This window comes from Chenopodium album, chromosome 9, assembly GCF_948465745.1.
Source record: "Chenopodium album chromosome 9, dcCheAlbu1.1, whole genome shotgun sequence".
In the NCBI taxonomy this organism is placed as follows: Eukaryota; Viridiplantae; Streptophyta; class Magnoliopsida; order Caryophyllales; family Amaranthaceae; genus Chenopodium; species Chenopodium album.
In genome coordinates this window covers 69,337,385-69,364,015 of record NC_137842.1, presented here as the reverse complement: position 1 = coordinate 69,364,015, position 26,631 = coordinate 69,337,385, and the positions used below count along the sequence as shown (strand labels likewise).

Genomic DNA, 26,631 nt, shown 5'->3' with positions numbered 1-26,631 from the left:
GAATTTTCCAACTAATCCATTATATGACATGTCAATGTGAGTTTCTAGTCTTTCTACTGTTTTTTCCTCATTTTGCTTTGGTCCCAAAATTGTAGTGTTTCTTCATAATTTAAGTTTTTGTTTGCTAAGAAAAAACAGACTTAATGAAATAATTTAATACACTATTCCGTGAAATTATTTCTACTTATATTAAACTCCCTCCGTTTTTAAATACTTGCTCCACTTTCCTTTTTCGGTTGTTTTTAGATATTTGCTCCATTCCTTATTTGGAAATATTTTGCAATATTTAATTAATTTCTCTCACCTAATGGACCCAACTTAAATCATATTTTATTAATTTCATATTCTCTCTCCTCCAATTCTCTCCACTACTTTTAATTTATACAATTTTTTATTCTTTCACCGACCCCACTACCTTCATATTTTATTACTTTCTCTAATTTCTCCTAAAACTCCACGCATGGAGAAATGGAGCAAGTATTTAAAAACGGAAGGAGTACTACATAAGAATATGTAGACAGGCAAAAAAAAAACTTTATTAGTTATATTATAAATGGTCAGAAAATCTTGCTCTAAGTCATCTTAGAAGTGGAAGACCCCTTCCAGCAATCAACACGGTAGTGAAATTGTGGGACAGTGTGGAAGTATCCAAAGTTTGGCAATACATGATTGATCAATCATTTTCGCGTACTGCATCTACTGATGTAATTCATTCTATCTATCCCCCTAAAAGATAGGTATTAAGTTCTAAGGATCTTACCAAGTATGGCTAAATGACTCACATTTAAGCGATATAACAGGCACTCAATAAACTATGAAAAGTAGTTAACTAGTTTACAGTTTTTTAACATCATCTTCTAATTTGAAATGACAAGGCAACTTACCAATCTGTCCTTCCACTCCCAAATTGTTTAGCAATCGTAACACTATTCCTTCTTTCCCACGATGTACATTCCTAAAATAAGTTGTTTGCATTTACTAGTTTCCTTCCATGACTCACAGCTCAAGATTATTCTAATAGTCCCAATGCATACACACATATACGATGTCACTAAAATACAATGACTTTGAATATTGACAGTTGATAAACATAACATGTACACCAAGGGAATGTGTATTCACGCCCACAAGTTGAGGCCGTGTACGAGTTATAGTCACACGCACTACCTTGGGTACGTTCTTTAGGTCCACCCAAGTGTATAATAGAATATGCATTATCATGGGATTAAAGAATTATAACATAATCACCACCAAACCCAATCCTCGATACAACATAAAGAACCATCAGCAGCCCAATTAGTCTAAATAATATAATTAGTACTATATTCTATACTCGTAAATTCATAATGATAATCAAATTATCAAGAAATAAGCCGAAATCATTAACGACCCCTAACTTTTCTAATTATACCCTAATGAACCAATCTATTATAAACCCATGAAAAAAAAAAAAAAAAAAAAAAAAAAAAAAAAAAAAAAAAAAAAAAACAGATGGGGGTTTCAATTTCAGCATCACCATACCAAACAATCAAACATCATAAACACAATTACTGAACAATAATACAAGTAAAATACTGATAAATTAATTCAAAATCAAGGAAATACAAACCAACTAAAGCTACTGCATAAAATTATGAGAAATGGAATGATAAATTGTCTTTAATTGTGAAAATTTACCCATGAATGGATGGAATGTTTACTTCGTCATCTTCAGAGACAGGCAGGCAGCCATGGTGCCGCACTACCGCGTGTACCCTCAATCTCCTGCAACGTTGACAGCCATTGTAGGTTGCCATTTGCCAACGTAGGTGTTGGGGTTGTTGCTTGATGAACTGAAATGGACAAATGGTGGTCATTTGCCCGCTCTTTTATGTTTTGTTTTTAATTTTGTTTCCACAAAATTCCTCTACTGAACCAGCAGTCCAGCACCGGATAGGCCCATATGGTTAACTCTTATGGTTTGGTGATTTAGTCCACTGTCTCTAATTGTTTGACCTATGTTTATTTTTTATGAAAAAAATGGGTTTTTTTTAGAGTAAAAGTGGCGGTCCCTATCGACATCTAAGGTATGGGGCAATCTTCAAGGGGTATTCATAAATGAAAAACGGGGCAAATAAATAGGAACATAAGGAGTATCTATTATGATGGATTGCTGAGTATCAAAATATAATATTTGCCTTGAAAATTTAAGGGTTTTATCTTGGGGTCATATAATGCCGTTTGGAATCATATATAATCATTATATGTTGTCATAAATGTTCATGGTAGGCTTGAGTTAATGAAATCGGTGCAAGTTCTAAACCGGTAAATTGGCCGTTTAAAGGCGAATTGGATGGTTCTACCCACCTAATTGGACTCTCGGAGAGTATTAGGGACCATGATAAACATTTCGGTAATTTTTATTCCGGGTGAAAAAAGTCAAAAAATTAAAAAATTGAAGGCACCTATTTGAGAAATTTTGGAGTCTTCGGGGCCCGGTGTTTAAAAATCTTGAAATTCAAGGGAATACATCTCGGAGTCATATAATGTCGTTTGGAACCATATGTAATCATTATTTGTTTTCATAAATGTTCGTGGTATGCTTGAGTTAATGAAATCGGTTGTAAATCGATAAATTGGCCGTTTAAAGGCAAAATGGATGGTCCAATTGGACTCCCGGAAAATATTAGGGACCATGGTAAACATTTCGGCAATTTTTATATCCGGTCGAAAAAAAAGTCAAAAAATCCCAAAATTGAAGGTATATCCACGCTTTTTGAGAAATTTTTGAGGTTTCGGGGTCTGGTGTCGAAAGCCTTGAGATTTTAGAGCATACATCTTGGGGTCATATGCCGTTTGGAACCATATATGATCATTATATGTTGTCATAAATGTTCGTGGTAGGCTTGAGTTAATGAAAATCGGTGCAAAGTTGTAATTGGTAAATTGGTCGTTTAAAGGCAAATTGGATGGTTCCATCCACCCAATTGGACTCCGGAAGGGTATTAGGGATCATGGTAAACATTTCGGAAATTTTTATTTCCGAGCGAAAAAAGTCAAAATTTTCCAAAATAGAAGGCTAATATCCACGACTTTTTAGGAATTTCAAAGGTTTCGGGGCCCGATGTCGAAAAGCAATGAGATTTTAGGGGATGCATCTCGGTGTCATATAATACCGTTTGGAACCATATATGATCATTATATGTTGTCATAAATGTTCGTGGTAGGTTTGAATTAATGAAATCAGTGCAAGTTGTAAACCGGTAAATTGGTCATTTAAAGGCAAATTGGATGGTTCCACCCAGCCAATTGAATTCCCGGAGGGTATTAGGGACCATGGTAAACATTTCGGCAAAAAAAATAATAAAAATTCCAAAATTGAAGGCTAATATCCACACTTTTTAAGAAATTTTGGAGGTTTCAGGTAGAGTTGTCAATTCGGGTAAACGGGTCGGGTTTAGGTTGGTAAGAGTGGGTCAGGTCAATTTGGATTAATTCCATAACCTATGCGGGTCGGGTTTGGGTTGGGTCATGCTTGAGTCGGGTCACGTCGGGTCATACTTCTTATCGGGTTTAGGTAATAATAAGGTCGAGTTATTTTCAAGTCGGGACATTCTCGGGTTCAAGTCATTAATTTGCGGGTTATTATCAGGTTGGGTCATTTCCAAGTCGGGTCGATCTCAGATTCAAGTCGGTTATGTTTAAGTTAATAATTTGCTGGTTACAATCAGACGGGTGATTTCCAAGTGAGGTCATATTCAGGTTCAACTAATTATAAATAGATAATCATCACTTTATCAAGCTAATTATTTCCTTTGACTATAATATATATGGCAATATAATAGGGAACTATAGTCTATAATTTATGATGATAATTATCTCCTTTGACCATACGACAAATATATACTATATTTAACTCTTAAATTTGAGGATGGTGCTCCTTTCTTTTGCTAGCCTGGACTGCCTTGGTCTCCCTAGCTAGACAAAATGCTTTGATCAACAATAATGAGGTGGTCTAAATTGCATTTAAGGTGATTTGAAATCGGGTCAGGAACAATTTGGGTTGAATTTAGGTCGGGTCAATAACAAGTTGTGTTGATTTCGAGTCGGGTTAGTAAAAGACCGGGTTGAATATTTTGGTCGAATTAGTAATAGATCTGGTAAAATTCAGGTCGGGTCAATAACAAGTCGGGTTGAATATGGGTCAGGTTAATAACAAGTCGGGTTGATTTCGAGTCAGGTTTATAACAGGTTGGGTTAAATTCGGGTTGGATTAGGAACGGGTCGGGTAGGTTAGTAACAAGTCGAGTTAAATTCGGGTTTTGACGGGTTAAAACGGGTTTGGGTCAATTTTGGTTCAAGTCGGGTTCGGTTCAGGTCAATAATTTACGGGTTACATTCGGGTTGGGTCATCTCCGGGTCAGTTCATGTTCGGGTCTCACATACTCGGGTCAACTCGAGTCTAAGGTTGATTTCAGGTCAAGTTAGGTCGGGTTTGACTCACCATTTTTTCGAGTTCATATGATTCGGTTAATAATCAGTTTTGAGTCAGTATTTCAGGTCGGGTCAACTTTTGGCAGCTATAATCCTTGCCACACATGAAACTTTGTTCTCTACATATATAACCCTTGTACTCGTATACTTCCTCCATTATATTAATATTGCAACAATGGACTTTTTGAACTATTCATCACTTTTGTTTGACCATATAATATGAATTATATGTTAAGCAAAATATAGTCAAGTGGGATCTTGTTGGATTCGTCTCATAAAATACTTCCACAATATCAACTTTTTATAATTTTTACTCTTACACAATTATACTTCGTAAATATTTAACATATAAAATGTGTTTTAGGATGCGTAATTTCCTCCTTATTGCAATATTAACATAATGGAAGAAGTATCATTTAAAAAAATAAATAATACTCCTAGTTTCCAACACAAGATTCCAAGCATTTGAGGCAACGAAATCAGCTACATCTTCCACATTCTCATGATCAACACTTCCTCCTTTCAACTCTTACGTCCACCGTCCAAACCAACTGGCCCCACCAACCATCTTCATCCTACCGCTGTAAACCCCTCAGACCTCACTCACCAAACCTTCCCATTTCTCCCTCTTTCTCTCTCCTAAAACCCTTGTTAAACCTTGAACAACAATCAACCTCTACGACTTCTAAGTTCAAACCCCCACCATCTTCCTTCCCCCCCAAAACCCCAGAAAAATTTAAGATCTTCAATCAAATTAAACCCTAACAATGGCGGATTCCCTTAAAACCAGCTTATCAAATAACCCTAAAGTTTGGATTTTGATCGGTATTGGTGTTGCAGGGATCGCAGTTGTTGTTTCTAGAGAGAGAATTAGGAGGAGAGAGAAGAAGTTTCTAGAAAGAGAGGATTTTGGCGCTTTTGTTGAGCGTTTTGAGCTTCTTCCTTCTCCTCAACCGCCGCCTCCTGCTGCTCCTCTGCCTCTTCATGGCCTCACCTTCGCCGTCAAGGACATGTTCGTCATTTCTCATTTTGCAAGTTTTTTTTTTTCTTGAAATGGGTTTGTTTTGAGGGGTGTGATTGTGTTTGTGATGGTGCAGATTTGAGATAAAGGGGCAAATAACGGGGTTTGGAAACCCAGATTGGAAGAAAACGCATGATGAAGGAGAGAAGACATCAATTGTGATTACTAACTTGTTGAAGAAGGGTGCTACTTGTGTGGGGTCCACTGTTTTGGATGAACTCTCATTTGGGTACTCTATCTATCTGATACTTCTGTCTTCATTTGAATTTTTGTTTCTTGGACTTTTTGTTTGGAAATTTGGGTTTAAATTGTTGTATTATGCTATGATCTGGTTGATGGATTTGTCATTTTTGGGGTTAATTTGCATACATTGTCTTGTATTTGAGAGTAGAATTTAACTGCGAGTTGGTTTAATTATCGAAATATTGAATACTATACATAAGAGCAGACGAGCAGTGAATCATTGATCATACTTGGGGCATTGTAAGTCATTGTTGAACTGTATTTGTTTTAGTGAGAAGTGATTTGATACTTTCTTCGTTCCTAAATAATAGCCACATTTGATGAGGGGTGTAAGTAATGGAGTGAAAATAGCATGACTATCCATCATGCCTAATGGTGTCAGAGTTTTCAGTTAAGGGTAATGTGAGATCATTTAAAGTTTTACTTACTCTATTTGACTGTGTTCTGTTGTTTCTGTATAATTATAAATGTGGCTAATAATTTGTGACAGAGGAAGAATATTGGACTCTTGGGTCTTGTTAGGTTGCTTGGGTTTTTGGGTTCTGTTCTAAATGCAGTATTGGCTTCACCGTGCAGTAGGTTCTAAATATCTGTGCATGTCATTGGTGGTAATTGGTTTGCAAAATTATTGGGTGAAACTCTTGCGTGGTTTAGATTCCTGGTCAGGTTAATGGTTTATTAATGAAATTAGTCAGTTGGACACTAATATTTGTATCCCAGTGAGCATTGTTCATAAATCAAAATGTAGCTCTTCAAATGCCATCATTTGATTTGTTTCTGACTTTGGTACTTTTTTCTTACTGATGGGAAAAGTTTGTTGAGGTAAAGCAGTGTTTTCTTTTCAGGATTACTGGCGAAAATGTGCATTATGGAACTCCAATCAATCCGTCGACACCACATCATATTCCTGGGGGGTCTTCTAGTGGCTCAGCTGTAGCGGTTGCTGCAAAGCTGGTTGATTTTTCTCTTGGTACGTGGCCTTTTCAACTCATCATGTATTTATAAATCTATATTATGGAGTATATAATTGGAAAGATGGTTATGCCTTATAACTGAGGTGTCTTCTAAGTTTGAAAATATAGCTGTGAAAGAATTATGAAGGCATCTAATGGCAAATTATAATTTGTTCTGCAACTACTTATTGATCTTTTCTTCTCTCTGGACATATATTATGCATTTTGAGCAGGTGTTGTCAGTCTTGTCACATTCATTGATCCGTATCTGTAGAGTCACATTTACTATGTGTGGGTGCCTTTGTGGTTTACCTAAATTCTCAGTAACTTTTGGTGTGGATTGTGGAGTCACTGGAGTATTATTGAGTTTTGTGAAGCATTTAATATGATCATATAATTTGCTTTTCACTAGAAACAGCTAATTGCCGGTTATTTTGAACTTGTGATCAATCAAGTAATTCAGCAAAGTAGTACTTTTTCTACTTCCTCCGTTTCTATTTAGTTGCAACACTTTCCTATTTGGAAATTGTTAATTAATTGCAACACTTTCCATTTTTAACTTTTCTTTCTCTCTATCTCTCTCCTACCCACATGGGTCCCTCTTATTTTTCTTTCTTTCCCTCTCCTCTTCAAAAATTTCCTAGGAGACCGCGAAAATAAAAGTGTTGCAACTAAAAAACGGAGAAAGTATAATATTAAGTTGGATATCTTCTCAATGATCTGACAAATCTAACGGTTCAGGTACTGATACAATTGGGTGTATAAGAATTCCAGCGTCGCTGTGTGGTGTGTTTGGATTTCGCCCATCTCATGGGGCTGTATCTATGGATGGAGTCCTGCCAAATTCTCAAAGTCTAGATACTATCGGTAATGAACTACTCTGCACTAAATCAATTTACTATACCCCCTTGCCCCCTCCCTTCCTCCCTTTGTTTCAACAATCCTTATAGTGTAAATCTTGGCTAATGCTATTATTCAGGATGGTTTGCTAGGGATCCCTCTGTTTTACATCGCGTTGGACATGTTTTGCTCCAGTTAAAGACTGAGCCGAGGAGGTCAAGGCGCTTCGTAGTTGCAGATGATCTGTTTGAACTTTCAAAAGCTTCAAAGCCTAAGACATCACATTTTGTGAAGCAGATGACAGAAAAGCTATCTGGATGTAAGCCTCATTGTATGTTTTTTAAATAATGTTCGGAATGTTAGGAACTACACTGCGAATACAGCATTGCCAACCCATTTTTTTTTTTTTTTTTTTTTTTTTTTGTGTGTAATGGTGGTTTTCTCATCTCTTCTCTACTTAAAAGTAACACATACAATGATTTTTTCTTCCTAAGGAACTGCATAGAAATACCTCTATATCTTCCTATAAACGTAGAAATTACAAGATCTTCTAATCTTACTAAATATGTAAACTATCATAACACATATAAATTAATTAGGAAAAAATGTAAATATATTTCCTACCAAAACTCCTGAACAAGTCATTGACTTCCTACCATCCTACATTTCTGCCAAGTACCTATGTATTCCAAGGTTTCTTATTTAATGTCAAATAGTAATATTGACATACACGTGTGAAAGTGTGGCTTGTAGTTGGGTTGCAACCTAACACATAAAGCTTTCTTCTTCTTCTGTACTGGGTTAAGTTTGAATGCCGTTGGTATAATGTATATGAGAATACTTGTGTGATGATTTGATGCATTGGTGGTACACTGGTTCCATGTCAAAATAAAAGGAGATTATTATTGTTATTATATTTTATTATTGTAATTATGGCTCTATTTCATTGACTGTGCAGACCAGAGCCCCAAGCATGTAAATATTGGCCAATTTATTGCCTCAAATGTTGCAAGTTTGAAAGCCTTTTGTGAAGAGTCTTCAATTGTACAAAGTGGAGTAGGAGCTCTCAAAGCTCTTTCATCGGTTATGGTTTTACTAAATAGGTATCATCTTGGAAAGCTCTTCTTTAATTTACTAATGTTTGGGAGTTGGGACAAAGGGAGTATAAATAAGCTTGAGGGCATGAAAATTCAGACCATTGAAGCCCTTGGCTCACCAGGGGAATTCTTAATGTAATATTCCCTTTTGTGTATGAGTGATACCTTCTTGGTGTTTTTTTTAATGAGTAACGAATATAAGAGTGTATACTAATACATACAAAAAAGAATTTAATTCCGTGCCTTTCATTTACTTTATTTGGTGAATACTCTCCTAGCACTGTTGAGCACCACTGATACTACTTGCTTTCTAAAATGAGAGGTTGGTGTAATTTAATGTGGTTTAAAGAGTACTGAAAAGAAAAATAAAGACTTATTATGAAATTTATATGGATGGGATGGAGCGACCCTATGAAGCAAGTTGTATTTGATGGTTTCCAGATTTGTTTTACAGCAAAGGAGTTTATTTTGTGTAATGATATTGTCTTTTTTCCCCAATCTTTCATGGAGTATATGCTTAGGGTTATTAATTTTAGCTATTATAATTGCTCTTTCTTTTTAGTTTAACTTCTATAAATTGCTGAATTCAATTCTAGAGACTTTGCCTAATGTTAAAATATACTTCCTCCGTTTCTTTTTAGTTGACACGTTTCTTTAGTCACGTTTGCCATTTCACAAATTCAATCGTTAATATCTTTGATTATCAATAAGCAAAAATTATAAAAAGTTGATATTTTGAAAATATATACCGTGACGAATCTAAGAAGACCCTACATGACTATATTTTTCATTACTTATAAATCACAAAACACGGTCAAAGGGAAGTGTGTTAATAGTGCTAAAGTCAAAACGTGTCAACTAATAAAAAACGGAGGTATTATATCTTTCTCTGTATCTTTCTTGCTTTTTTAGCCTGCAGAATACTGATGAAATGTACATTTAATAAACCAGATGAGTTCACTTCGCTTTAAAATCTTGGTCTGCTGAATTAAGCTTGATTTTCTTAGTGGTTCCCTTTATTCCTTGCATGTTTGGAAAATAAAGGTGATTTCATTTACACTAGATTCTTATGGTTTCTGTGGTGATTTGTTTCTCATGGCTTGTAGGTGTTGTATTTATGATGTGTTCTTGATTTTTGTATTTTGTTCTGACCTGCATTTAAAATGCCTATCAGATATGAGTTCAAAACAAATCACGGAGAATGGATCACATCAGTGAAACCAAAGTTGGGGGCTAATGTATCTGAACGTGTTCGTACAGCAATCGATTCAATGCCTGAGGATGTAAAAGTTTTGTATAAAGTCAGGGCCGAATTGCGTGCTGCGTTGCAGGACCTTCTAAAGGTATATTCAGCTGTTCATTAAGTTGTGTTGAATGTGACTTAAATGACCCATTTTCCAGGGCTATAAGGATGAACAATCCCTTTTCCCCTTATTCCTTGCATGTGTGAAAAATAATGGTGACTTAAATGATCCAGGTTCCAAGTCTATATACGGATGAATAGTCTTGTTTTCCCTTATTCCCTGTTTGCTTTTAAAATTATGATGTATGAGTTGTGTTGAATGCGACTTAAATGACCCATTTTCCAGGTCTGTATGAGGATGAACAGTCCTTTTATTCCTGCTTTTTCCATGTATCAAAACTGCCGCTGCAGGCAACCTGAAGATGTACTTAATCAAATGTAATTTTGTGCAGCTTGTTTTAGAGTACAGACTTTTTTTTTTTTTTTGGAGAGGGGGGGGGGGGGGGGGGGGGACTTCTTTTAGGTCTTCAGTAATGAGATATTGGGATGTTTTAGATCTTAGAAGTTCGAGAAGGTGCATGTTTGATCACTCCATGGTGTTGTAACACAATTTTAATGTTAGTGATTTTAAAGGAAAACAATTATGCTTGCTTATAAGGTATAAAGTATATTTTAGAGGAAGTAGCAGCATAGGTTTCTTCCTTATAGTCATCTTATATTGAGGCATCTTAATCTGAATTTTTGGATTTTCTTGTCCAGTTATTGGACATATCCTTGTGTGATTGGGTACTTAGGAGTAATGACTGCTTGATAGATAGTGTGCAAGCCCACATTAGTAATGAACATTTAGGTTGGACAATGACCATAACAGAGATTGTTTTCTTCAAGCTTCTGTGCTGATATTATGCTTCTTAATCTGGGGCAATTCTAATGATAATTTCAGTAGAAATTGGAAAATAAATATGCCATAGTGGATGTATGGATTGGAACATTCAAGGTTAAGCTGATTATTATGATTAGGAATAAGTTTGCATCCATTTTTAGGATTTCAATTTCAGTAATACTGTTTGTCTAAACTTATGTTCATGTTCTACCTGTGGTTCTGTTGGAGTTGAAGAAGTTGGACCATATCTTATTTGTTGGCTAGTGTATTATTCTACTCTGATTATGTGTGCTAGATCTGTCGGTGGTGTACCCTTAGATTTTTCTTTCTTTTTTCCTCTCTCATTCAGTGTGTGTGTGTTGGGGGGGGGGGGGGTTTCTTGGCAAAGCTGTATCTATTGTGTTAAATCTTCTATTTTTTTTTTCTCAGGTAGATGGAATTCTTGTTCTTCCAACAATAATTGATCCTCCAATAAAACGCAACTCAAGAAAAGGTCTGTCTTCTGAGTTTAATGATCGAGCACTATTCTTATCCAGCATATCAAGCATGTCCGGGTGCTGTCAGGTATTGAACAATCAGGCTGAGTTTTGGGGGTTAATTTATGGGGATTTATCTGCTTATTCTTGTAGAAGTCACATGCTGTTCTGCTGCCAGGTTACTGTTCCACTGGGAGAGCATGATGGTCTTCCAACTTCTATTTCATTGATCGCATTTCATGGATCTGATAAGTTTCTGCTCGATACTGTGTTGGATTGCTATTCAACACTTAAAGAACAAGTGAGACTTGTATTCGAGTCCAAACCATTGCCAGATACCAATGGTCACTTGGATGCTTCTGAACTGCTGAAAGAGAAGGTAGTTTGTTGAAAATGCTGGTAATGTTAGGTTTGTGAAAGCTTACTAATTGTGTTCATACCAAAGCAAAGCAATGATTGATCCCTTTCCTTGCAACACTATTCCAGAGCTGGAATAGGTGTTTCTGATTGCAGAAGAGATTTTATTTGTTTGCTTATGCCTTATGAAATTGAAAAGGCTGGACCTTATAGTGAGAGCTTCCTGTGAATTACTGCTATCATCTGATTCAGGAATGTTGGTTTTGCTTGGTATCAGTAAAACATAGTAACATACTTCCTCCGTTTCTTTTAGTTGCATCACTTTAAAATTTGTGGACTCCTAGGCAAATTTAGGAGATGAGAGGGATAGAGAGAAAGCAGAAAGACAAGACTGGACCTATGTGATAGGAGAGAGATAGAGAGAGAATATTGACAAAAAGGAAAGTGGTGCACCTAAATTGAAACTTCCCTTATTAGTAAGCGATGCATTAAAAAAAAACGGAAGAAATAAGTAAAAAAAAATTTAGAGTGTTTGAGATTGTGTGAGAGGCCAAATGTACAGTACCTTGGATAAGGAAGATGCTACTTCCTTTATAATCAAACAAGGTTTGGACTTGAGTTTGGAGATGCCAGTCGCTCCATACTTACCATAAAACATTGTCCTCCTTTCCTTTTTTATTCCTTAACCGACACTATTGAAGTATTTGTGTGATGACTGTGATTCTTCATTAATTGGGTCTTTAGCTAGATACTAATCACGCTGAATTGTACTTGTATAAAACGTTCTTTTATGAATTGTGATTTATCACGTGCATCCTAATATTGAATACTTCTGGTCTCTGCCACCCAAAATAGCAGTACTATCTTTGCGTTTTCATTCCCCTTGGGCAATCACAATTCACTAAGAAAGCGATTTAGAATTCCTTGCTATCTGTCTATTGATTGGGCTGTGACTTCTTGAGGTTAGCAATGCTGTTGTCAGGTCATAAAAATCGTGAAATCTGTAAAGTTTAAGTTTCTAGCATATATCTTCCCTTGATATAAAGTTTAGTGCCGGTTGCTACAATGTTGAATAAAAATTTTTAGTAGTTGGGTGATTACTCATTAGAATAGCCAAACTTTGATTCATGAGAAACAATAATTAGCTCGTGATTGTTGGACTTCGTTGCTTTTTCTTTCTTATGTTGGAGCTTCTTTTTGATAATTTTCTAAATGTTTAGAGATATAAAAATTACTGTCTCACTGTCCAATCTTTCTCCAGGGTAATGCTGCATACAAGGGGAAACAATGGAATAAGGCTGTGAACTATTACACTGAAGCTGTAAAGCTGAATGGGACTAATGCAACGTACTATTGCAATCGAGCAGCTGCATACTTGGAGCTGGGATGGTAAATATTTTTTTTCTTCTTATTATTAGGTTTTCCTGACAATGTTGATTTCTTTATTACAATGATAGATTCATTTCAGCCTTCCCTTTGATGTACTGTGTTTTGTATATCCAATATTTGAGAAACCAACTTCTGAGAGTTTCAAGAATATTAGGAAATCCACTGAATACCCCTCCCCCCCAAGAAAAAAAAAAATTGTGATGTAATTAAATCAGTTTTCTGTCTGTGTAGCTTCCAGCAAGCCGAGGATGATTGCACCAAAGCTATATCACTAAGTAAAAAGGTGAGAAATCTTTCTCCCTAAATTACAAAAGACTCGGATCAATAATTTGATCACAAGTGCTGTTTTTTTTTTTTTTTCCTCATAATCTGCTTCTGCATTGTTTTGGTGCTGCATTTAGTGTTCTTAGATATATTAAAACATAAGGTATAAATAGTGTAAGAGCTTAACTTTCTTCAAAAAAAAAAAAAAAAAAAAAAAAAACATATAAGAGCTTTACTTGTTGGAAAAATCTTTCGGTAAGGCAAGCCATCACATTGTAAATTGTTATCATTCTGAAAGTGACTTTATCGTCATGTGGTTACAGAATGTGAAGGCATATTTGAGAAGAGGGACTGCTAGAGAGTCACTTCTTCGATATAAGGAAGCTGCTGAAGGTAGTGCTTGAATTCTTGTTCTACTTTTCAATCTATTAAATGCTGCTAATATATTCGTTTAATCTTAGTGAGTGGAGGGACTGGATCTCCTTCATGGAATGTTATTTTTCCTTTATGTACTTAACCGCCGACCTTCTTTATGATTCTTAATTACGTTGGGTGTAGCTGCCGTCCGTTATGACTTCCAAGCCTAAAACATTAGTACAAGTATAATATCTTTCTTACTTTCCCCTCTTCAGTTACTTTTAGGGTGAATACCCTGTAACAATTTTGTTGGATTTTCTTGGGATAACCAATTGGGTAAATGCTACGTAGATCACGACAATTGTTTGATACTGCATCATCATCATAATTGTTGCTGTCATCGTCTATTGCTAATTAACGAGATTGATGTAATCATATGGCTCTAGTTAATCCTTATTCTTCCCAAATTCTTTAATCATTTGTTAAGTATTCCTCTAGTATCCTCTAAACCAATATTATCTGAACACTGAACTTTAAACTTCACTGTTATACTTCGTATAACTTATTATAACTTTACTGATCAATGCTAAGTGTATATTCCTCTCTCACAATCATTGTTGTATTTACAGACTACAAGCATGCACATGTTCTTGAGCCGCATAACAAGGTCGCCAATCTTGGAGAGAAGCGGTTGAAGAAGCTCATGAGTTAAAACAGGATTTCACTTGTCGATTTTTCTAATTCTACTTCCAGCGGAAGGCAAAACAATAATGAGAAATAAAGGCTAGTAAAAGAGGAAGAGCATGGCGTTTATACATTGAGATCGTAGATATATTTTCTTTTCTTTTAATCTGTGTATAGAAATTTTGGCACTGTGATGAATGATGCAACATTCTTGCACAAGTTTTGCGGCGAAATATTAGTTTTGGAGAGGTAGGATACTTGTTTAGCTGCTTTCAAAATTAACGGACATACTCTTATCAGTCTTATGTACATGTTGATTGAAGAAATGAAAATGTGTTCAGTGAATTGATTCATTTTCAAATGTGGCCAATCTTTTGTTCTAGTGGAAAGATATAAAAAGCTATAGAAGTGTCTGGTAACTTAATAATATTCCTTGTGAAAATACTCTTTCCTTGGTTGTAAACAAATGTAACAGCTGTTAATTTAAAGGCTAAATTTGGTTATTAATCCTTGATTCCTTATAATGTGGAATATTTTACCTCCTTAGTCCAATCTTAATAATCCTGATAATTATGATTAATCAAGTATCAACCTAATTAAAACTTTAGGCCATATGATTAGAACTTCTGGGTTCTAATTGGCTTAATTTTTATTGAAACAATGTTTAGCCCCACAATTATTAGATCCTTAAGCTTCACGGCATCAAGGGACTGGTGGTACCGGCTTACCTTCTCCCATGCTGGTCTCCGGTCCGTGTCGTCAGATCTTGGCGACGGAACCACCATGCATTGTTGGGTTCCTAAGTTGTACAAGCAATCTAAGCCAAACCTTCTGTTGGTTCATGGGTTTGGTGCCAATGCAATGTGGCAATATTCTGATACAATTGATCATTTCATCCCCAAATACAATGTAATAATTCTTAGCATCAACTCATTTCTTTATCATCATTGCTAAAATAGGTATGTATAATATGCATTCATTACATTAATTTTACAGGTATATGTACCAGACCTCATATTCTTTGGGAGGTCCTACACAACCCAAAAGGAAAGGTCAGAAAGTTTTCAAGCAAGGTGCTTGATGAAGCTAATGCACATACATGGAGTACAAAAGGTGAGCTTTGTAGGTATTAGCTATGGCGGTTTTGTAGGGTATAGCATGGCATGCCAATTTCCGGAGGTAGTAGAGAAGGCGGTGTTGTGTTGCACCGGGGTTTGTATTGAAGAGAAGGACTTGAAGGAGGGTTTGTTTAAAGTTCAAGACTTGGATGAAGCTGGCAAGATCTTAATGCCTCAAAATGCTGATAAGTTGAGGGAGTTGATGAGACTCTCCTTTGTTAAACCTCCCAAGGGAGTGCCAGATTGGCTCTTAACCGACTTCATAAATGTGAGTCTCAAAATCCGAGTTATGATACCTATGTCCACTTCCGTGTGTCACTTATTTTGTGGTTACCCGAATACCTGTTACCAATAAAAATCACTATCTTTTTACGCAACTTATATATATGAGTTAATAGACTGATTAAAAGAATGATATACACTTAATATTTTGACATACAATACCAAGGAACAAGAACAATGTATGCTCATACAATATGCATATGGTGTTTGAGATCGACTGGGCGTTAATGACTTATGTAAATGTCTAAATGATTATGCAGGTTATGTGTAAAAATTATGTGAACGAGAAGAGAGAATTGATTGAAGAAATACTCAAGGATAGGCAACTCTCAAAATTGCCAAAGATCCGTCATGTAAGTGATAAACCGCTTTAATCTTTCTGCTTGCCATGCATGTATTGTGCATAACCCTTTTTATTTTTTATATTAATGTATATGTTATGTAAAATGAACCACCGATAATTATGAGGGTACCCTAAGGTATGAATGGTTTGGGCTATCAAGTAGGCCTCCTGGGTCTTTTGGGAACTCCAGGAATTATCACAACACATAACTTTGTCAGTTTCGAAAATGTTTCCGGGAAGCTAAATTTGAAGTCAACACACAAGATTGGACCATTTTTGGAGATTTTGAGACATGATGTCGAAAACTCAAATAATGATAGGGGTTGCATTATTTTAGGATCATACCATCATATAATGCTGATTGGAGCCAAATATGGCCAATATAGCAATATCCAATAACATAAAGGCCCATGGATCTTGCCTTGAGTAGACAATTCCAATCACAAAAATAGCCTCCCATGATTTTATGGGGTCCATGGGAAATACCTCAACCTCTTTCCTTTCCAAGCCAGAAAAGTAAAAAATTGTCCAAAAGTGAAGTATAATCCGCGTTTTCGAACAAATTAGGAAGAACGCAGAACGTGTCATACAAGTTAATTGGTTTGGAACTATAATAGATCTACCATTACCAACAGGTTTATAAAGTTGATAGGTTTGGAACTACACTAGGTCTACCAGACTACGACAATCACCTTGCTCCGTTCTCGCCTCATAGCATGCCCCAAACCCAACAAAAACCAGCACCCCAGGAGTAACAATAATGTGTAGCAGGATTAGCAGTTCATTTCCATGAAATATTCTTAGAAAAACAAAAATGCTAAAATTAAGCTTAATACCCATGTTTTGGATTTTAACAAAGTGTGTTTTTATCACATTTTCACAAGTTTTGAGTTAGTAGTATGTTAGCCTCAGTTGGGTGTTCATTAGGAGTAACAATAATGTAGTTCATTTCCATTAAATTTTCTGACCAATAAATTCAATGTTGAATGCAGCCCACAATGATAGTATGGGGAGAGCAAGATCAAATTTTCCCTATAGAGTTAGGATATCGATTACAACGGTATGCTTCAATACTTCTTAGTTCTTATTTAATGCTTGATTTTTTTATAACACTGATGCTTAAGTTAAATGCAACATATTTAGTTTACCTCCGTATTACATAATCACTGGTTTAAAACCAATACAAGCGATTTTATCTTTATCGTTGAACCTTCAATGACTTGTGTTGTACTCCCTCTATTTTTAAATACTAAGCATTTGACATTTTTGCTTGTTTGAACGCAATTGAATTTGTGTACATACAGGCACTTAGGAAATACTGCTCAGCTAGTGGTGATCAAGGAAGCAGGGCACGCTGTGAACTTAGAGAAATCAAGGGAGTTTTTAAAGCATTTGAAAACATTTCTAAATGAGTCTCATATGATCCTTCCTTACGATCCTACCCTCGAACAATAGCAATAAAAATTGATTATCTTTGTACATAACAGTAGCTAGAGTTGAGCATCAGACTTTCCAAGTTACAAAGTCTTTGTATTCAACCTCCTTCACCTATTAACTTTTCAAGGTTAGATGTACATAATACTCCCTCTCTACCAATTGTTCGCCCCATAAAAGTGGTGGGATCAAAGTAATGTTTGTAAAAATAAAGTAATGGTCCTATGTACATTTTTAGTATGGAGCAATCTTTAAGGGACGGCTCAAAAAAGAAATTAGGTCAAACAAAACGGGACAAAAGGAGTATATGAAATTGTGAATTAGCTAAATATTCACAAGTAAATGTTCAAAAAAGTACAACATTTGTTCAATTGTATCCTGGTCTCAAGTGCAAGCCATAATTAACATATCACCCATACTAAATTACTAATATACATGCACTTCATTGAACTAAATTAATCATCCATTGATCTATAAGCATAATAAATATCGCAATTTACGTATACCACCTCGAAAATTAAACAAGATATTGGACCAAAGAGATTAAATTACCAACATACTCAAAGTATAGTGTAAGATTATCACTGATTATGCTATATACTACACAAGAAGTCAAGAAATATTTAGACAATACAATCCTTCAATGCCAAACAAGAAACTTTATAAACATCAACGTTGTTAGACTTTGATTGAAAGCTACACACTACTTGTATATTGGAAGATTTGGAACCATACACACTAATACACGTAATTAAAAAATTCAACGGTTTAAACAACTAAACTAGTACATATCATAATTCCAGCTTTATTCATTATTATTTGTCCTCTATTTCAGATCACCCAATTCATCAGCGAACCTCTTTAATTTCCCTCCATTCTTCCTACCTTCATACAAATTTTACAACATAACCAAAGAAAAGGTAAGCAAATTAAGACATAAGGGTGGTTATGGAGAGCTCATCAACCCCTCTCATATTGCTTCGCAACCTCGTTGTGGCTCCGCTGTTTTTTTCAGCAGACAAATCTTTCATGTTTCTCTTCCATAAAACAAAACTTGTCCGAATCCTACGTTGTTTTTTTGCCTTTATCTTCCTTTTCATCCTCCACCTTGTCCATTCTCTTCCTTTGAGGTATCTCCCCTTCTCCTCTAGGATTTTAGTTAAACACAGTAAATATGAGCAGCAGCTGGTAGATAGCAGTAGCAGCACTGCTACTGGCCGAGGTGGTGACACAGCCATTGCTCGGGCTATCTACCAGCTGCTCTCTCTTGTAAACAACATCCCCACTAGCTCAAGGAAGTATGAAGTTGTACGTTCCTTGGCGGAGAGGCTGATCAACGAGAACCTTAAGGAAGGGTCTGAAGCCCTAAGACAGGTCAACTGTCTTGTTCTATCTGAAGCATTTGACAAGACACTTTCCCAACTAGAAGCCACCTTGTTGGACCAACAAAATAAGTTTTCCCTTGGTCTAGGTAAAGGTGACTTTGGGCTCGGTAGAGTTGTAAGGGCAGCCAAGGGATGGTATCAAGTGAGAGAGGACGATGATGAGCCTGCCATGGAAAAGATGGCAGCCGAGTTGTTATGGTTAGCCCATAAAATGGAGGAAAGTGGCGGCGGAGAGGTGGTGGTGGAGAAATGGGCTTGGGTTAGAAGGTTGGGATGGTTAGCTTTAACAACTGAGCCAAGGGTTCAAGCTTCATTGGTCAAGCTCACAGGTATGAATGAATTACTTGAGGAATATTTTTTCCCTAAATATGGTTCTCTTCCAAAGAATATCCTCTCTTATTGTTTCTTGGTTGAAATTTTGGTCCAAGTTTTATGTGGTTTACATTGATTGGTTTCAATTTTCTCGAGTTTGGTTTACTTTGCTAGACAATTAATGGTTTCAGTTTTCTTGAGTTTGGTTCACTTTTCTAAACAAGATTAGATTAGCTCATTGTGGAATAGCACAACGAAGTTCTGCTCAAACAAACACAGAATAACATAATCTAACACACATTAATGACTAAAAGATTCATAATAGTATGGCAGAAAAGAGGAACTTTAGATAAACATTTTTCCTACAATCGGTATTCCTCAAGACTTTTAAACTCTAAATTTCTGCAGCATTCTTGATCAAGCATGCCAAGGATATGGGTAAAGAGCAACAAACTGAAGGAGGCAAAACAGAGCAGCAAATGCAAACTAAAATGAAGATGTTAACTACATGGCTTCCTTTACTGTGTCAAGCCAGCAACGGGACTGATGCACCAACCCTTAGCACCAGTGAACGAGGAGAGATTGAGAGTGCACTGGAAGAAATAATAGACATGATCGAGGAAGAAGACAACCGGGAGAAAGTATTGTCTTTGTGGCTCCACCATTTCACTCAGTGTTCCTCCTCAGATTGGCCTAACCTCTATGGCTCCTACTTAAGGTGGTGTGACATATCTCGCAAGCTTTTGCTCACAGCAGAACAGATGAAAGTGCATTGATGTAAATTGTGATATAGAAACTCTACAGCAATGTGTACTTGGAGTCTAGGAGTATGTTAGATTGTTAGGCATTCAAAACACTAGCTTAATATTGTTTTTTCTAGTTCTTATATTAGATCTTCAAGTCAATTTTAACTCAGCTTATTAATCCAGAAGCAGTATTTTATTTCTTTGAAGACCATTCCAGCAGTTAAATCTAAAGGTAGTTGCAATTTTTCATGTTGTAACCCGGCAGAAAAAAGTGAAAAAGCATTACTGTTATTCAGTAAGAATAATGAATATATAATTAGTTGGTAACTTCAACATGATACAATGGACATGTGTCAATGGTTATGCACAATTAGAAAACAATCAAAGCATAATACAGAATGTTTCCAACAAGTAGAGGTTTCTTGTCACAAAGAATAGCAGAGAGCTTGTTCAAAGCTTACTTTCTCATTGCGGTGATCACAAGGTGAACATGGTATTTTCAACATCGAATATTTCAGAAGAAGACAGTTGTGGCTCCTGCAGACAAAACTGAAAAAATCAATAAATTTCAAAGTAGACTAGGGGGAACCATATATTTAAAATAAAATTTAAAAAAAAAAAAAAAAAAAAAAAAAAAAACAACGTTCAAATCAAGCCAAGAGTAGAGTTAACTCATATAGTGTCAAACTTCCAGCATTAATTATCATAAATCATATTCCCCCCATCATAAATCGTACTGTTGTGTGAGATCACAGTACATAGCTGATATTGAGATCTTCATAACATCAAACCTTTAATAGCAACATGAAACTGCTATATATCTACAACTGAATTACGCACTATCATGTAATTGGTTTGACAGAAATCCAAAATAATAGCACTACTAAACAATTATTATCTTTGAGTTATGGTGGAGTAAATTCAGATGTCTTACTAAATTGAGTTCCTTTGCTAATCTATTAAAATAAGTAAGCAGGATGATACATTTTCAATCTAAGGCCTGTTTTATAAGGGAAAAGTATCAAAAATGAAAGGAGGAATTCAAAAGAAACAAAAACCTACCTGTGATAATTCGCGGTGTAACAACTTATCAATAAGCTTTGAACTGATGCATCTTGATGCAAAGGTCTCCAGAATAGACTTACGCACAGAATATAAGAGTTCAGAGTACGTCAACTTTGGTTTATTAAGTATAGCTTGGATGAAACAATACGTCATGACACCACTCATGCCCTTTTTAGTAAAAGCCTGCATTCATAACCAAAAACTTGTAAATAGTAATAGAAAGGTAACATAAACTGAATTGAATCCGAGTTCAATATACAAACAGTTTAGGGTGGAAGCTGGACTGCGCGAGTCTCGAGAGACATCCATAGTAAGAAGCAATGTACAGAAAGAAAAGCTAAAGAAACAGTGCATTAAAGTGAAACTGACATATCATATAGTTTATATCATTTAAATATGATCCAACCTACCAATCATTACAAGAATTACCAGCACATCACAATGGTAATTCAGTAATCAGAAACATTATGAAAGAGAATTCGAATAAGTTGCTGCACAAATTTTCAACAAGAGCATCAAACTTGAATAGAGGAAAAAAAAAAAAAAAAAAAAAAAAAAAAAAAAAAAAAAAAAAGGAATGATCTGATCCTTACGTTGCTGTCAGTAGCCATTTCATCATCACGACAGGCACTAAAACAGATGGCACGACCTCCCCTTGTACACTTCTTAGCTCCAGAAGGAGGTCTATTGTGCAACCACTTCCTCCTGTTTATATGCAAGGGGCAGCCAAGGAAAATGGTGTTAGATATTACACAACTTGATCATCAAATTACATTATTTCTATCTAAACCTTAGACAAGGATCAGCAATCAGCTGAAACCGTAAGTTATTTTGCAAATTGAATTTGCTCTCAAAGCATTTCCTTTACCTTGGAAGTTCAAATATGTGGTACAAACTCCAAAGCTGAGCACAAGTATATACACTACTGTATATGTGGTAAGCTTAACAAAAGCATCATCAGAGGTGGAACTTGGGAGTAGATGTTAAATTCTTACCCAGTCAGATCATACAAGTACTCAAGATCAAGGATGGTTCCGCTATGACAAGCATCAACGATCGCATGGAGTGTTACCCCCTTGATTAGAGGTTTAACTATCATGGTGTTGATATCATTGTCAAAGATCATTCCTTCAGTCTTGAAGTCAACAGGGCACAGTGTTTCATCAAATCCATCAAGCTCATCATTGTCAAAATCACGTTGACGCAAACCATGTCCAGAGAAATAAAATACCAGTGAATCCCCTGGTTTGCTTCCTTCAACAAGCCATCTCAAGCTTTCTTCCATGTTTGCTTTAGTAGGCACTCGATCAAGATCACTTTCCTCTAATATAATGGTAGCACCAATAATCAGTCAGTTATTCAATTAAAGCTATGCTTTTAACCAGAAAATCATAAGTAAGAACCCTCTAGGTCTGTAACTTCTTTTAATGTACCCCATATGCATTTTGTACAGGGAAAAAACATTCTCACTGAATAAAACATCTAGAGCAATGCACATGCATGTTTCATAATATAATCCTTATTGTGGTGTATAAACAAGACAAGGGAAACCGAAAAATGAAATTGAATCAAAACATGGTGTTAAAGCTTTAAAACCAAATGTAAAAATCACATGAGTAGATACTATTACAATTATTTTTCATGCCCACAGATTTTGTCGTCACATCCTCTTCACATTTTCAGGTTGATACTCCCCTACCCCCCCCCCCCCCCCCCCAAACAACCAATCTAGAATGAAAATGAAATTGAATAGCTTACCTGTTCCTTCAATCAAATATCTGGATATACTATGTTGTTAACTGATTCTTATAATATAGCATAAAACAAGGCAATATTCGGTTTCTATCTGAGAGTGTTTCCTGAAAGAGTAAGCCTTTCATGAACAATATTATGGCACAATAATTTCAAATTACCTGTAAGGACTCTAATTGAATTCTCAGGAAAATGATATCGATTCAAAAGAAGCTGCTTTATATTGTAGACATCAGTGAGAGTTCCTCTCAGCTTGTATTTCTGCTTCTTGTAGCTCACGCCACAGATTAATGCTCGTTTCCCAATCCTTGCTGCAGAGATACCTCTAGGGCATGCATTTAATATTGTAAAAGAAGCTTTTGGCCATTGGCTTGCTAGAGCCTTATATTCAGATGGTCCTGAAGTGCTTCCAAGGTTGCCATTTCTATAAGTGCCAAGGTTCAGACTAGAACTTTTGATCTTTTGCAGCTGAGGATCTTTCCAAGTTCTGTTCTTCAGAATATTAGTATAGTTTGTGACTTCACATGTTTGTATAGGAATTACGGTATGGCATCTTGAGCAACAAACAATACCAGCCCTTTTGGTGGTAAAATGTTCTAGCCTACAATATCCACATTGGATTATGCTGTTCATTTTTAACTAGGTAGCACAATCAATGACTAATGATGGCCAAGATATGCCATATGCCATATGCCATATGATCTGAAGAACAAAAGTGAGGAACTATTATCGAATCTTAACTTCAACCCTAATCATAGCTTGGCATACCTCTGGCATTATGCTTTACTCGGAAATTTGGATAGCCATGTAATCAAAACATACATGATTAGATGTTATATCCCACTCTTTTCCTTGCTCATTTTACACATAACATGGAAAATGGCAGCAAAATTCGATTCGTTCCACCACCATACTTTTTGTTCTGCAGGTATTCTAACGAAGGAGCAGTACTTTATAAAGCCGCTCGAATCAGATGCTCCACTCTGTCTCCAGCCCATGGAGGTTTCCAGTTCTAAGGTCTTTGATACCCACTTATAGAAAGACCTGCAGCATAAAGAAACAATGCAATGTTTAAAAGAAACCTAATCAATGTAAAGAGGCATGTTATATTTTCCTGGCCCCCCAGATCTCACATGATACTTTCAAATAGTATAAAGAACCTTTTGGCACCAATCATGTGCAACATTGCACAAACAGAATGCAAGTAAATTATAATTATGCAAGCATTTACAGCAATTAATACAAAATTCTATTCCATCAAAATTCCACTGCACTGGCTATATACAGTGCAACAGCAATAGAAGGGAAGTTTTTGAACATTGGAACACAAGTTACCAGGCATAGTACATTTCCAAGATCTACTTTAAGTAAAACTGTCAACTACTGACAACAATCAACTTCAAAAATTGCCATCATCAGCTAATCATGATTCAAGCTCTGCCGACTTACTACACTCTCCCAACCATCCCCTCCCCCCCCCCCCCCCCCTCCCCGCCCCTTCACTTGCCCCTTCCTAGTTCCTAACCCGGGGGAAAAAATCAATTCTGACAACCTTACAATAGTTTTCTCATTGAACCATGAAACGTCTGCAGCCTATAAAGTATTCATTTACATAATAAAATCCAGTCAGAAGGATAATGAGCAGAAAGGGTAGAGCTACCACTAGCAGATTGCTACATTGTGAAACAAATATACATATAATAACCCAATACGATATGATCAGCCAGAAAAATGTCAGCATTAACAAGGTAAAATTGTTGCATAGCTATCACCAGATTCAATACACTGCTGTATTACAAATTACAACTACAACGCGCTTTACTAGCAGCATCTTTCAAGATCCAAATTGATCAAATGTACATAGCCTTACCCCTGGCCTAACCAGAATATGCATCACAGTACACAGAATATCAGTACAAATCAAAAGGGTAATATTTTTTAACTAAATCAAGACTACTTTTATATCATCAGCATAAATTAATCCTTAAATTACCTTCAAAATTTAAGACCCAAGTAAATTTTAGCTTAAAATTTGACCCGCAAATTGTAAATAAATCACTTTGAATTACAAAAATAGCAAATTCAAAGTTCACAGTTATTAAAAGCCTAAAATTTCAAAAATCAGAATCAAAGAATCAATAATTTCTTTTCTGACTTTTGGGTTTCAGAAAAAATTGATTAATTTTCTTTTCAAACACATATAGTACGATTCTTCCTGCTAGCAACCATTAATTAAGAATCAAACTTTAGAAAAAAAGACCCATAATTACATCACTTTTCCCCCATATAGAAATAAAGTATGCTATGTAATTTGCTATTGTCAAAAAAAAAAAAAAAAAAAAAAAAAAAAAAAAAAAAAGAAATAAAGTATGCTAAAATTAGTAAAATATATGAAATAAACATGTGAATTTTAATAAAAAATAGAGCATGAAAAAATCTACCTGACGGTGACCCAAGAGATGCGATGAAGTGAAATCATCAAAAGTTTTAATTCTGGGTTCGACATTGTCAATTTCAATTTCATCACATTGCAGTGGTTTGGAATATTTAGGGAAAATGAACAAACATAATTCGAAGTAGATAAAAATTCGTCGGCAGCAGGATTTGAACCTGCGCGGGCGAAATCCAACAGATTTTAACCACTTGGATTTATATATCTCCGTTTCTAATTAAGTACAAGTCTACAACAAAACCGTATTTTGTTAGACATAAAATATTTATTGGTTGCAAATAATAAGAAACAAAAATACTAAATATATTAGCATCGTTTTTTGTTTTCAGTATTCTAATAAAAAGCTATTTTTACTTTTTTGTTGTTAGATTTTAAAATTATTATATTTTTAAATATTTCACTTGTTTTTAATTCATTATACTTCGTACTTCGTATGATATACCCAACCCGTAATGTCTTGATTTGATTTTTTTATACAATATTTTTAATTTTTTTTTTAGGAAATTAGAGACACTATTGAATCAAAAGTTATACTCCGTAGTAAGTCATTTTAACCCGGGTTCGCAGACTAGGTAATATGGAAGAGCCATATAATCTTCCAATTGGATGCTACTCCTTCCATTTGTTAACAAGTGCCCTCTTGTATACATTTGCATCATTCATGTGCACAACTTTGACCAATGTTTATGCTTTATCCATAAGATTAAATATAATCATGTGTGTAATGTTTAGATTCCTCTTAAAGTATAGTACCCAAATATCAAACTTTTAGATTCCTCTTAATACACACCAAACCCTTATAGGGTCTTCCTCGCCCCATGAAGGATTTAGGGCTTGTTCTAATTGACTGAAGTGAACTGAATATTTTACAAGAGAAGGAAATTAAGAACTGAACTTATTAGAACTGAACTCAAGTGAACTGAAAATTATACTACCTCCATTTCTTTTTAGTTGACACGTATTCCTTTTTAGGAAGTTTTTTTTAGTTGACACGTTTCCTTTTGGGGTAACTTTTTTACCTTACATTTACAAGCTACCCCACTTGCTTTTTCATTCTCTCTCACACTCTCTCATCTCCTTAATACTACCTCTGTTACAGGTTATGTGCAACGATTTGTCATAAAGTAGAGAGGGAAAATGTCTAATCGTTGCTCATAACCTGTTACGGAAATAGTATACTTCCTTCGTTCTTTTTTACTTGACCCGCTTTGACTTTTATACTATTTACCACCTCTCCTTTGATCGTCTTTTGTGAATGATAGGTAAGGAAAAATATATTCATATGATATCTTTTTTAATTCGTCTCAATAAGTACTATCGTAATATACAACTTTTATAATTTTTACTTATGAAGAATTAAAGTTATTGACTGCTAAAGTTTTTTATTGGCAAGCGTGATAAAAAAAAAAAAACAGGTCAAGTAAAAAAGAACATAGGAAGTATGTGTCTAAATCAAACGTAA

General features: G+C 35.5%; 4 protein-coding genes across 6 annotated transcripts; 3 read left to right on the top strand and 1 right to left on the bottom strand.

Moving 5' to 3' along the window:
• The first annotated feature begins 5,132 nt into the window (after positions 1-5,132).
• Positions 5,133-14,641, top strand: LOC145559027 (outer envelope protein 64, mitochondrial-like). Of its 2 annotated transcripts, none has more exons than XM_081620427.1 (13): positions 5,133-5,485; positions 5,571-5,723; positions 6,583-6,707; positions 7,432-7,557; positions 7,670-7,861; positions 8,489-8,633; positions 9,802-9,970; positions 11,183-11,317; positions 11,408-11,608; positions 12,848-12,975; positions 13,207-13,258; positions 13,563-13,632; positions 14,226-14,641. In XM_081620427.1, exons 1-13 carry the CDS (start codon positions 5,241-5,243, stop codon positions 14,306-14,308), a joined length of 1,824 nt encoding a protein of 607 aa, XP_081476553.1. In that variant the 5' UTR covers positions 5,133-5,240; the 3' UTR covers positions 14,309-14,641. The 2 variants fall into 2 exon arrangements, with proteins under 2 accessions (XP_081476553.1, XP_081476554.1); XM_081620428.1 differs by having other exon boundaries at positions 5,134-5,485; positions 7,670-7,849.
• Positions 14,642-14,940: 299 nt separating this feature from the next.
• LOC145558082 (uncharacterized) lies at positions 14,941-17,478 on the top strand. Its single transcript, XM_081619232.1, has 5 exons — positions 14,941-15,189; positions 15,277-15,666; positions 15,941-16,033; positions 17,016-17,083; positions 17,328-17,478. Exons 1-5 carry the CDS (start codon positions 14,941-14,943, stop codon positions 17,476-17,478), a joined length of 951 nt encoding a protein of 316 aa, XP_081475358.1.
• A 782-nt stretch (positions 17,479-18,260) lies between these two features.
• LOC145559030 (uncharacterized) lies at positions 18,261-20,111 on the top strand. The gene is made up of 2 exons (XM_081620431.1): positions 18,261-19,171; positions 19,563-20,111. The coding sequence occupies exons 1-2, from the start codon at positions 18,406-18,408 to the stop codon at positions 19,928-19,930; spliced, it is 1,134 nt and encodes a 377-aa protein (XP_081476557.1). The 5' UTR covers positions 18,261-18,405; the 3' UTR covers positions 19,931-20,111.
• Positions 20,112-20,235: 124 nt separating this feature from the next.
• On the bottom strand, positions 20,236-25,728 carry LOC145559029 (metacaspase-1-like). 2 transcript variants are annotated; one of them, XM_081620429.1, is made up of 6 exons: positions 25,159-25,728; positions 22,879-23,761; positions 21,961-22,288; positions 21,559-21,670; positions 20,963-21,148; positions 20,236-20,437 (listed from the first exon to the last, which is right to left on the bottom strand). In XM_081620429.1, exons 2-6 carry the CDS (start codon positions 23,348-23,350, stop codon positions 20,378-20,380), a joined length of 1,158 nt encoding a protein of 385 aa, XP_081476555.1. In that variant the 5' UTR covers positions 23,351-23,761; positions 25,159-25,728; the 3' UTR covers positions 20,236-20,377. The 2 variants fall into 2 exon arrangements, with proteins under 2 accessions (XP_081476555.1, XP_081476556.1); XM_081620430.1 differs by lacking the exon at positions 25,159-25,728 and adding an exon at positions 24,711-24,993.
• Between the last annotated feature and the right edge of the window lie 903 nt (positions 25,729-26,631).